This window comes from Ctenocephalides felis, unplaced genomic scaffold, assembly GCF_003426905.1.
Source record: "Ctenocephalides felis isolate EL2017-DRISC unplaced genomic scaffold, ASM342690v1 CF-g0.4_SCAFFOLD_01170, whole genome shotgun sequence".
NCBI classification, from domain to species: Eukaryota; Metazoa; Arthropoda; class Insecta; order Siphonaptera; family Pulicidae; genus Ctenocephalides; species Ctenocephalides felis.
In genome coordinates this window covers 79,045,705-79,058,994 of record NW_020537324.1, presented here as the reverse complement: position 1 = coordinate 79,058,994, position 13,290 = coordinate 79,045,705, and the positions used below count along the sequence as shown (strand labels likewise).

The window sequence follows — 13,290 nt, the reverse complement described above, 5'->3', positions numbered from 1 at the left end:
TTATTTTAATTTTTGGCACATCTCAGCTGCATTTAGGAAATAATAATTATTTATTATACATATTCTAATATTGTTTGGGTTCATAAGTAAATTGAAATTTTTGGCAGATGATAGTTTTCATTTGTTTTCAATGCAAACAATGACATGTCGTTTTTTGCATTTTTTTTCTATTTATTTCTACAATATTGCACATACATCCCAGTACTTTATAATCACGTACATCCTAGAAAATTTCCTTAACAAACTTCAGAAAGATTCATCAAAATCCGAATAATCGTTTAGGAGGAGTATACAGTGAGTGCTTGTAATTTAGTATGAACTTTATATAATAGCAATAAAGCTCAAATTGATTCAACGTTTTGGTTAGAAAACGTTTGTATGTGAAAAAGAAAAGGGCTGTTTTTAGAGTTTTCCCGGCAATTACTCGATTTTTTCTCGCCGTAAGAACCATCCTTGGACTTGAACGAACATTTAAAAAAAAAATTGGTCAAATTGGTCTAGGCGTTCTTGAGTGTCTTACCAACACATTTTGCGATCCATTTTTATATATAAGAAGATTTGGGTGAACTTATTTGTGTTGATATGAAGGAGTTATTTTTCTTCAACTTAAGGTGTAACGAGAAAAACCAAATTGATTATTTTATGTTTCAAGTCATCATTTGATAATGAAATTATCAATTATCAAGGGCTGCATCCCTCGACCATTTTTAACACTTACGGGACGGCACCGAATTTAAAACAATCTATTCCACCGGCTGTAAACTTGATTTCATTGTGTATGTTATGCAATTTGTTTGATAAAAATTTGTGGTCATTGAAGGACATACATTTATATTATTAATTTATTTTTGATCATTTTATAAAGAATGGTGACCAATGTTCAAAACAATTTCCAAAATGCATAGCTGGTTGATTTGGACATGTTTTACAATAAAATGTGTTTGCCGCTTTCCTCCCATTGCTTTTCTGTCAGAACAAACAATACAATCTTTTTTTCTTTCTTTTGCATTTAGAATATGCCACTGATTAGTCAGTATATTTGTTCATTTTCGTGCTGCGATAATGATTTGTTTTTTCTATTATATTGTCAATTAATTCATTTGTAAAATATAAAGTAAAATAATCTATTGGACGTCTTATATTGCTTGGTATTTGTAGTCGGGGTGTTTGTTAATGTATGTCAAACTCGATTATTGAAGGAGAATCGGCACATTCGCTAATGGCTAATGCCTTTCCACTCTTCATTTAATTTGTCGAACTTCTTCTTCTTTTTGTTGGTTGGATAATATCTTCATCACATTCATCACTCTCTTTGATGCGAATAGTAAATTCATGAAATTTGTCTGTATGAATGTCTATTTGAAACTCATCTTCACTACTGCTTAATTTACAAAATTTACCAGTCGTTTTGTCATATTTAAAAGCGCTCGGTCGTTTTAAATAATAAAAAAAGACCATATAGCATAGAAAAGGGCTATAAATACTACTAAAATAACTTAAAATTATTTTCAAAATACAATACCGATTATCAATGCTATATGTAATTTATTCAACTTTTCGATGCAAACTGAGTCATTGTTTATAAAATAGCCGGTGCCTCACAGAGTTTGTTTGTCCACTCAGGTGGACAGCCGTCCCCAAAGTGTTAATAATCTCAATCGATATAGATAAAACGATCTATTGAATTCAAAATCTCTTTATTAATTAATCATGTACAGTTACACTATCTCAGATATCTTCCAGAGGCCTAAAGCAAGAGTCAGAATTACTACAATCCTTCAGCAAAATACATCATCATATCGATCTGTCTCATGGCCTTCTTTTGGCTCTCCGGCTTCAAATCTCTCAATCTCGATTCCAAACGTTTGCAGAAATAATGACAATTGTCCTGGACGACAGGAGGTATCACCTCGTGTTGCAAAACCTCAATTGTTGGGAAAACCATCGACGGTTTGCGAACGGTGTCTGGAGTTCGCGAATAAATCATTGGAGACACTGGAGGCTCTGCATTTTTCGAGGTCTGGACTGATTTCTTATACATGACTTCTTTGGCTTTTAGTTCTTGAATCTTGGGAAAAGAGATAGAGGAATTAATAGCAAACTGGCAAAAATCGGAAATGATTTTTTTTTGTAAATCTTTTGATTCGAATTCTTCTAAACATTTTGACGTACTTTAGAAAAAATGGGTGTATGTATGTCCGCATTCAAATTGTTGTCGATGATTTAGAGAGCACAGCTTAATCGATTTGTTATTTGCATTCGATTTCATGGGGGACGTGCTGATTAGTTTTTGGCTGAGGCAGATTCTGTTCTTTTGGAGATATAAAAGTGCAATTCAGTGAGATGAAGCATCCGATTAGAATGATTTAAAACACATTTTATTTGTATGAGGAATTGTTTACATTTTTGCGAAAGCAGACATGGGGAGCTATCTTTGTATATTGCTCTATTTTAGCACGGATTAATATATTAAGAGATCAAAAGATATGGCTACTACTTTCAATTTCATTGATCGGAAAAAATAGATGGCTGCACTACAAATCTTTCGTTCATTCTGAGGAAAACCCATTGGAATTTCAAACATTTTCATTTTTAAATTATTAGGTTTTCTTATGCTGTATTACCTACTGTACGAATCATACCTAGATTTACATACTGTACGCGTGCTGCCATCTTTTGATATTTTCGTAAATTAAAATGAAAGGTAAAATAAAGGACAAGGGTAAAAGTGTAGAATCTAGTAAAAAAACTAGTGCTGGAACTTCCCGTACTAAAAATCATTATTTTTTAAAAAAGATTAACATTTTTGAAACAAATTTACTCTGAAAAAAAAATTTTGACGAAAAATTACTTTTTTTTGAAAAAAAAAACTTTTTGAAGAAAAATTTATTTTGAAATATTTTGGAAATTTTGAACTTTCTTTCAAAGCAATCGTACTGCTTTAACTGCATAGAGACGAAATATCAAAGCGCGTAAGCGCCGTGCCGCCGTCTAAAGGATAAGCGTTGGTACGGAACCCATCGGAATGTAAACAAAATTTATACTTATTGTTAAAATCTCTATAAAATATCTGATAATTTGATGTGATTTTTTTACTTTTTCTTCCATATCTCCAAAGTCGTTGGACCTTCCTTTTCAAGGAAGTCCTAGTCAATACAAATAAAATGTTTTTTGAATTATTCAATTATTTTGCCCCGTATATTCGGAACGGCTGGACCTTCCTTCGCCAAAAACTAATCAGCATGTCTCTTTGTCAATACGGATCGAATGTTTTTTGAATTATTCAAATCGCTTCATCCGTGTTCCCGAAATCGTCGACGAAAATTTGTATCCGAACACACACACATACATCCATCTAAGGTATGCCAAAATATTCAGAAACCTCTGAAACGTAAAGATATATAAAAATTTTCATTTTCGACTTTTTTGCCATTACTACAACTTGCCCTACGGGTGTTAAAAAAAAAATAAAAATTAGAGACAGTCCTGAATTTTAGACATTGTTCTAAATTTTAGACATAGTTTCAAATTTTGGAAATAGTTCTAAATTTCAGAGATGGTTTTAAATTTTAGAGATAGTTCTAAATTCTAGATAGTAATTTCTCTATAAAATATCTGATAATTAGATGTGCATATGTCTAATGATCATTTTTGGCCGCAAAATGTCTTTTGTTTTAACTTTCCGTAGGAAGTTATTCGATTATTCAAAAAACATTCGATTCGTATTGATAAGGAGACGTGCTGATTAGTTTTTGGCAAAGGCAGGTCTAGCCGTTCCGAAGATCCAGGGCAAAAAGTGCCAAAAATAGAAATTGATTTTTTGAAAGAACTGTGGTGCGTCCGATTTAAATAATTCAAAAAACGTTTTATTTGTATTGACGAAATGAAGAACTGATGAATTTTTGGGAAGGCAGGTCTAGCGATTTCGGAGATCTATTTAAAAAAATGGAAACGATGCCAATTGGCGGGCAAAAATGTACAATAGACATATGCACATCAAATTATCATGTATTTTATAGATATTTTAATAATAAGGACAAATTTTGTTCACTTTTCTATGGGTTCCGCACCAGTGTTTATCCGTTATATTGCGACGCGGCTCCCAAGCGCTTCTATATTTTGCTTCTACGTAGCTATGCTTTGAAAAACAGTTCAAATTTTTTAAAATATTTCAAAGTATAAAAAAATTATAAACAAATTTTCCAAAAAGGTCAATTTTTTAATAATTTTTTTTTTAATCTCAAATATCGATTTTTTTCGGAATTCTAAAAGAAAATTTAATCTTTTTTGATGATTTAAATTTTTGGTACGGGAAGTTCCAGCAATTTGCCTTAAGTTACAGTAACAGCTTTGTTACTACCGACACTAATAACCAAAATCAAGAAAATATGATTTATCACAATAAAACAGCGCACCAAAAATAGCAAATCAATTATCACAAACTATTATTATTGTCACAACACTTACAGTTTGGTAAACACTGTCATCCTTTATCCCTCCAAGAAATCCATCCTTATCGAAATAATGATAAAAATGCCATTGAGATTGATAAATCTCGTCATTCTTTTTGGAATCCTTAACGACATCCTTTTCCTTTTCATATTTCTTCAGAAAAAGCATCATTTCGTTCTCAACTTCTTCTTTAGTCAAACCAAATTTTTTCGCAATTAATTCCCAAGCATCGTGCGTTCCTTTCTTATCTTTATAGCCGGCATTTTTGGAATCCCATAATATTCTTTTCTTTTCGAATCGTTTTATTAGCTTCAATCTTGAAGCATCTGTCCACTCGTAGACCATTTCAGGAAAAAAAATGATAGAGGACAAATTTGAGAACGGAATTAAATTAAATAGAAAAGTGCGCGCGTTTGCGAATGAAATTATTTTGTATCAACTTATAATGCATTATCTCTTGATTTAGAGATAAAGACGGCGTTTGATAAACAGAGTGACACATCGATGATGATTAAACTGTTACTAATTACTGAATTTGAAATATATTATTTAAACAAGGTGTAAGTCGCATTTTGCCTTAAGGCATGATTCTGCCGCATTACAGAAAAATGTTATGGCAAAGCCATGTTACGCTTCAACTTTCATACATGATGCTACTGAATCATACTGAATACTGTCGAAATGTCATGTATAGCAAATACAGGCGTTTTACACATAAACTGCAACGTCACTCGTATGTTATGAAGCCGAGTCAGAAAGACCCTGTTTTCTAAGTGAGAGAAGTGTTTTCTAAGACATTTGTGTGGTTTCTTGGTTTGGTTTTCCATCTGAGAAATGTGCACAGCAACCACATGGCTTTGTCGAGATTTAGTATGGAAAGTTCTCCAAAACATGGCCTTACCATAACATTTTTCTGTTATGCGGCAGAATCGGTCCCTAAATCAACTAGTGGTGCATGGCATCGTGCCTTAAGGTAAATTGCTGTAACTTCCCGTACCAAAAATTAATTTTTTTTATAAAGATTCAATTTTCTTTTAGAAAAAATCGATTTTTGAGATTTTTCAAATTTCTGATAAAAAATTGATATTTTTGAAAAAATTGTTTTTTTTATACTTTGAAATATTTTGTAAATTTCGAAATGTTTCTCGAAGCGATCGCACTGTTTTAGCTGCATAGAGACAAACTATAGAAGCGCGTAAGCGCCGCGCCGCCGTCTTACGGGCAAACTATGTTACGGAACCCATAGAAATGTAAACAAAATTGATACACATTATTAAAATCTTCATAAAATATATAATAATTTGATGTATACATGACCACTTTTGACCTCGAAATGGCATTTTTTTTACTTCTTCCACTATATCTCCGAAACCGCTAGACCTGCCTTCCCAAAAATTTAGTCAGTCAGACAAAAATATATTTATTTATTTTCAAGGAAAAGTTTGTTTTCGCAAGAAAATCCGATTTGCTAATTTCATCGACGTTCCAAGTCGTGTCTATGTATGTCGGTTTTTTGTCGATTTTAGAAGTTCTTCTATTTAACGAAAATATACTTTGACGCATACTAAACTAGGTCTTTTGTCTGGGTATGGCGAGCTCTGTACCGCCTGAGTATAATTCAAATTGTAATTAATTTTTATAATTAAACCATTTTTCGCAGGCCTCTAACATTTCAGGCTGTTCGTTAAGGCAAAAATATTAAGTTCTCGAAGGAAAAGTTTGTTTTTGCAAGAAAATCCGATTTGCTAATTTTATGTTTTATCGACGTTTCAAATCGTGTGTATATGTGTCAATATTTGACTTTTCATAGACTTTCTCAAAAACCACTGGACCGATTTCAAAAAGTTTTTTCCATATAGCGAAGTAAATACTAAATAAAAGCTATTACGCATACTAAACTAGGTCTTTTGTCTATAATTTTGTATAATGCGTTCGGGTATAATACTGATTGAATACACCACTTTTTTTTGTTTCTTGTCTCTATCGAAACTGCAGTTTTGCAAGAATTTATGGGGGGAGAATCTAGAATGCTAGGATTTTCTTTTTTAATTATACTTTGTTAACTCATCGCAGGGTAAGTTATAGTAAAAAAAATCGAAAATGAAAATTTTTATATCAAGGGTTTTTGGCATACCTTAGAAAAAATGGATGTGTGTGCCTGTGTGCGGATACAAATGTTTGTCGACGATTTTAGGAACACCGATCAACCTATTTGAATAATTCAAAAAACATTCGATTCGTATTGATAAGGAGACGTGCTGATTAATTTTTGGCGAAGGCAGGTCGAGCCGTTTCGGAGATACGGGGCAAAAAGTGCCAAAAACGGTAACTCAGTTTTGAAGAAAACGGAGCGTCCGATTTTAATAATTCAAAAAACATTTTACTTGTATTGACAAGATGAAAAACTGATTAAATTTTTGTAAAGGCAGGTCCAGCGGTTATGGACTTTCAATAAAAATAGGTTAAAAAAAAAGCCATTTGGCGGTCATAAATGTTTATTGGATATATGTACATCAAATTATCAGATATTTCATAGAGATTTTAACAATAAGTATACATTTTGTGTAATTTATTTTGGGTTCTGTACCAAGATTTTTAATTACGGTGCAGGCAGATTTTTAATTACGATGCCATGCTCTCTACTGCTTATTGCTTCGATTGATTACTAGATTTATCATTTCTCTAATGAAATCTTATTGTTTTTTTAACTACAGATGATTTTCCTCAGAGATAGGGTGATCACTGCAAACGTGTTTTTCGAAAGGGGCTCTCGCAGATCTGAATATGAATATAGCTAAAAAATGCCTTTCTATGGTATAGATTTTTGTATCGATACATTTCATAGTTTTTACAGATTTTTTTTTTGCCTTTGGTATGTAACCCAAAATGCTACTTTCAGCTAATTTCAAATTTCCCGCTTCAATCTCAAATTGTTTCATCTTTTCTCCGCGCATTGGCAGACGTTTGTCTGTGAACAACTTCATTGTTATTGTTAGTTTCAAAGTGAATTCAAAAATAGTGTGCTTAAAATTAAACAAAATACATATAATATCACAATATCATTTAACCGATCGTTGAAAAATGAATAGCTTTCTTTCTAAAGACATCCAAGAAATATATTCGATCATTCCTCAAAAATCAAAACAAGAAACTAACAAAAACTGCAAGTACATAACCTCAAATTTTACCTTGGACTGGTCTTTGATAAAAACAGACTTTAAAATTACTTTTAACACAGAAATAAATCACGACTGGTTTAAAACAGCAATCACTGACTTATCTATTATTATAATACAATCTGAGAAAGCTATTCAAGAAGCAGATGTAAATGTTATATTGCACAATTGTTTGTGGACAAATCGAGTACAAGATATTGAGAGGTGTTTGAAGAAGTATTTGGATAACAAGAATAATGTGGATAATGTGGAAATTATATTATTGTTGACTTGTATTATTGAACGTGCTTTGGGTGATGTCTTGTTATTGAAATGTAAATCTGTGCCGTTTTTGCTGAGGGACTTGTTGGACACTCAGGAGTTGCTGTCGATGATGGGAGAAACACCTGTAAGTAGAATAATAATCTGTAATTATATATTATACTACTAATATTGTTATTTACAATTACTTTTTCAGGTAACATTCACCAAAACTTTGCTCGGCAACCCCCAAGGTTTAAATCTCAGAAACATAGTCTGACACGGCTTTGCAAATCCTAACGAAATACACTCATCGTATCCAGCTATTTTATTTATACTACTCGCATCATTTGGAGAAATCCTAAGCAAGCACGAACTGACAAAACAAATTATACACAGACCTTTAATAAATACATATTTATCCAACATAAGTAACAATCTTGCAAGCATCGATATTGACCAAGTTTTGCCAATAATTGCACAAACAAAGTGTATTCCTGTTAGTTTCCACCCATACTGGACTCGTATAATTAATTATTACAAAACCAAACACTGGTCAAGTTGTGCACTTTTATTAATTCCACAATTTGAAAGCATGTTTAGATATATTTTTTGCACAGTCAATAACCAGCCTGATAGATTATTGACTGCAGATTGCAAAACGTTTTATACGACACTTGATGAAATTTTTGAAGAAACTGATTCGAACAAAATATACCAAGTGTATGATTACAACTATTTAAGTCTTGTGCATGATGTTTTTGTATATATATCAGGACCGAGACTACGGGATAAATTAAGTCATGGAGAGATTGATGTTGAATCTTTAGACCAAAATGTGGTAAAAGTTTTGTTAATTTTGGTATCATACGGAGTTGTGGTATTTGATAACAAGGTTTGTCCTGCGTGGTTAAAATGTGTTGAGACTTACAAATGCTTGTACCACAAAAATGCTGTATTTTTAAAACATTTGCAAGATGTTTTATTTGAAACCCAAACCTTACACAATATTTTAACACCCGAAGACTTTAAATTAAACTTAACACACAACAAATATTCAACATCCACAATCAACATATCAGCTATTTTAGACCACATCACAAATTTACCAGTATCAGTGTTCTTTCGACCAAAAATTGAAAAAGAATTAGTGACAATACTCAATCAAATTATGGAAAATCTATTTCTATCTATTAAAAATTTCAAAGACAGTTTGGATATTAAATATAAAGCTTTTGTGGAACGTACATTGAGATCTAAGAGACGTGCAACTTATCGACAGTTGTTGCAATTTTTACCAGATTTTTATGGAGCTGTTTTGAGATTTTGTGGGTTTTTGTTGCGAGTGTTTGAGATGGTGCAGGAGGATAACGAGGAGAAGACTTATACGAACTTATTAAGGTAAATTATAAATTTTTAGATAAATAATTATATGTATATGTATATATATATATATATATATATATATATATATATATTCTGATATTTTTTTCAGATTTTTAAAATCAATGCTACAATGTGCTGAAAACTTAACGAAATATTTACATTCAGAACATAATAAGTGGAATGAATCACTAACGATGATTGACAGGACTTTTGAAGACATGAAGGTAAGTGATTTGGTTTTCTAATATATACTATACTATATATATATATATATATGATAGATTTCTTGGAGGGCGTAACATCAAGTAAAAAAAGTAAAGTAAAGATTTTTTTCAAAACATCTTTATATTTCCATACGTTTCGACGTAAAATTCTACGTCATCTTCAGTGGTTCTACAATTTAAAAAAAGAAAAAAAAAACAGAAAGTAACGTTACAAATTGAATATACATAAGCAATAGTAAAAAGAAAAGTTTTAACTAAAGAGAATTGCATAAAACATTACTTACTTGAATTATTTGAATTATTTATATTATCACTAACACATATTAATATAACTTGTACAGATTAATAATTAAAGACAAGCACTAACTGTCAGTAATTTCTTTTTTTAATAAGTCAGTAATTTCTCTAATTATTAATCTGTACAAGTTATAATAATATGTGTTAGTGATAATATAAATAATTCAAGTAAGTAATGTTTTATGCAATTCTCTTTAGTTAAAACTTTTCTTTTTACTATTGCTTATGTATATTCAATTTGTAACTTTACTTTCTGTTTCTTTTTTTTTTTTTTTAAATTGTAGAACCACTGAAGATGACGTAGAATTTTACGTCGAAACGTTTGGAAATATAAAGATGTTTTGAAAAAAATCTTTACTTTACTTTTTTTACTTGATGTTACGCCCTCCAAGAAATCTATCATACATTTCAACATCAAATTTAAACATTTTCAACATATATATATATATATATATATATTATATATATATATATATATTATAGAATGGTCCTTAATATGAACATTTTCGAATTTCTTTGCTCCCAAAGACTCAAATGCTTCCAAGTTATTGAACAAAAATCCCGTGAAAGTTTTAACTCTTAATATTAACATTTAGATAGTCCGCAATTCAATTAAAAGTTTCGTATATTTATTACTAACATATATTTTCATATATTATTACTGTACAAAAATAGATAAACAATTTTTACCAAAATTGGTATAAAACAAAACATATATTATAGCACCGTACATGATGATGTTGGATGTATAATGGATGTACATCAACCTGTAAAAAAGTATTAGAATCATTAGACGCACAAAATATTATTTGATGAATTAAATTTTCTATGGTAATGGATTTCAAGTATATTATATTTCATACCTGTTGTATGACTTTCTTGCCGATTCAATGTTGATTTCTTCTTTCAATAAATATTTCGAACTACCTTCTTTCGCTTTTATCATGTATTCATACAAGTTAAAATTATCAAAGCTGAAGTGAAAATCTTTCCTAGAAAATAATTGTATACGAGGTGTGTTCAAAAAGTACCCGGAATTACTAATAATTAAATTTCGCGGGTCTGGAGTGTCTGATTGTCAAAATTTTTTTTTATTGTGTTGGTATACATGCCCCTAAAGTATGATGAAATTTTCAGCTATATTCACTGTTTACTTTGTCTGTGGTAGTCGCTAAGGTTCGACGTGTTTTTCTGAGCTCGGCGATTTTTACAATGGAAGAATTGAAAAGTCAAAGAATTTGTATTAAATTTTGCGTAAAAAATGAAATAAAGTGTTGCAAAGTGCAAAAATTCACCAGATATGGCTCCGTGTGACTTTTTCCTATTCCCAAAGTTGAAGAGACCCATGAAAGGACGGCGGTTTTCCTCGATTGAAGAAAATCGCCGAGAGTGCTCAAGGACATATCAAAAAGTGAATATCAAGGGTGCTTCGAAAATTGGAAAAAACGCTGGCATAAGTGTATTATATCTGGGGGGGACTACTTTGAAGGGGACCACATTAATGTAGACGAATAAATAAATATTTTTTTTGAAAAAACGAAAATTCCGGGTACTTTTTGAACAGTATATCATATTTGTCCATAAATATATAAGCTTTAGATTAACAAAAACGTTATTTAGAATCAGAAATTTGCGAATCAGCACCTCACTATTTATTATTCTCATGTTACCTGTCGCAATCCTTTAAATTTTTGGCCAGGGCCCAAAACTTTTCGCGCTTGAAGTCCCAGCTATTCACCGAGAAGAATGACACTGCCATCATGCCCATGTAGGCCTTTCTTGCAATCTTTTGGAACCTTCGGTAAGTGGATAAATGTAATTTTAATCTTTACATTTTCATGTTAAAGAAGCAAAAAATACCACGAAAAATTACCAAGTCACCCAAAAAAATATTTAAAAGAATTAAGCGAGGAATCTCTTACTCGAAGAATGAAAAATGGCCATACGATCTTAAATAAAATGTAAAAAAAATAAAAAAAGAGATCTCATAGGAAATAATCTTTTAAATGCATTTACACCCAGCATATTGTCTTAAAAAATGTACATTATTTTGATCGGCAATAAATCTATGTAAATAAAGAAAAATTCCTTGTCGATTTGAAATGTTATAGAAACTTAATAAGCCATATAGTTGGATGCAATTTTTTGCTTATTTTTCAAAGAAACAGGAATTATTCAACGTTAAATCACTTGCTTAATATTATAATCATTCTTTATTCATTTCATTTCGTTTGCAGCCAAATATCGTTTCGACACTGTATGTGTGATATCATTCAGCACGTTAACAAATTCTAAAAAATAGTTTTACGAATTTTATAAAATTACAAGATTACTATAAGATATTGCAAATGAAAATATCTATACATACTAATTATTATTTTTTGATCTTTAATTAATGCAAAAATGTACTGATTCAATGTGCTAAAAAGGCGGAATTACTTTTATTTAAACAAAGAGAGTTAAAAATGATAAAAACATTTTCAGCAAGTTTTATAGCATCCCAAATTTTTCTTCATACAAAATAATATCATTGTTAGTGTTAAAAGTATGATTCATACTAATGACATGTTCTGAAAGCATGGTATGTATTGGTTTGGATTTTTAATTTACAGATATTTGATCCATTCTCTTAATATTTATCTTAATATATTTGTATTATTATAATATGTATTATTAAAATTGTATTTTTAAGTCCTCCTGGAGCTACTCTGTGGACTATATGATAAATAAATATTGTGAACTTTCATCAATATAAGAACAATTGCAATCGTTACAACTCATTTTATAAATAGTATTAGCAATACGCTTATTAGGTTTTAAGACATTAAGAAAATGAATTATGATTATCGTATCGTAGGAAATGAAAATTAAGAAGAAAACAACTTTTTTTAAACAAATGTCAATTCAATGTCAATGTCAATGTCAAAATGTCATGTCAATTTTAAAAATTGTATAGATATGCTGATCTTTTTTGGTAAAAATCTTGATATATTTCTACTAACTTGATATTTTCATTTTTTATATCTTCTACTATTCTTATAATTTATTAACTTTGTAAAATATTTTTGAAGTAAAACTTCTTTAGGCGCGAATGGGGTGTAAGTCCGTACAAATGCAACGGAAGTGCGTTACGGCAGATAAGAGTCGATATAATAAGTCTCGCTCTCGATGATATCATTTCTATACGGGTCGACTGTGATTAGTCGTCGTGTATGTGAATGCAGATCTGTCATTGTATGCGTACCGATATCGACAAGGAAATCGGCATAGATAAATAACCATTTAAAGTTACATCGTAGTACAAATCTTGATTAATGAAAATGCCTGAATCAGAAGAATATTTTACCCTGTTCCTTGAATAATAAAAAAACAATTAAATAATTTGTACCGTTGTACTGAAAACGTAAGTAGTTTCTACGAATAATTAAAGTTAAATCTTTGAAATTATTAAATAGAGAAACTATTTTTTAGGCAAGACAAATATTGCAGCTGTCCAAAGAATGAAATTATATCGC

General features: G+C 30.6%; 3 protein-coding genes across 3 annotated transcripts in view; 1 reads left to right on the top strand and 2 right to left on the bottom strand.

Annotated features, from left to right (window-relative positions):
* Nucleotides 1–1,768: 1,768 nt before the first annotated feature.
* Nucleotides 1,769–4,798, bottom strand: LOC113367711. The gene is made up of 2 exons (XM_026609292.1): nucleotides 4,468–4,798; nucleotides 1,769–2,068 (listed from the first exon to the last, which is right to left on the bottom strand). The coding sequence occupies exons 1-2, from the start codon at nucleotides 4,795–4,797 to the stop codon at nucleotides 1,769–1,771; spliced, it is 630 nt and encodes a 209-aa protein (XP_026465077.1). The 5' UTR covers nucleotide 4,798.
* A 2,924-nt stretch (nucleotides 4,799–7,722) lies between these two features.
* LOC113368037 (endoplasmic reticulum membrane-associated RNA degradation protein-like) lies at nucleotides 7,723–9,478 on the top strand (the record flags this gene model as incomplete). The annotated part of the gene is given in 3 exon segments (XM_026609599.1): nucleotides 7,723–8,016; nucleotides 8,086–9,269; nucleotides 9,364–9,478. Coding segments are annotated over 2 exon segments (921 nt in total), but the record flags the coding sequence as incomplete, so codon positions are not given.
* A 1,963-nt stretch (nucleotides 9,479–11,441) lies between these two features.
* The window catches only part of LOC113367710 (endoplasmic reticulum membrane-associated RNA degradation protein-like), a 5,200-nt gene continuing 3,351 nt past the window's right edge, over nucleotides 11,442–13,290 (bottom strand). Inside the window, exon 3 of the mRNA XM_026609291.1 lies at nucleotides 11,442–11,561. Within this exon, the coding sequence (XP_026465076.1) occupies nucleotides 11,442–11,561 (120 nt within the window). The remainder of the gene's footprint in view (nucleotides 11,562–13,290) is intronic.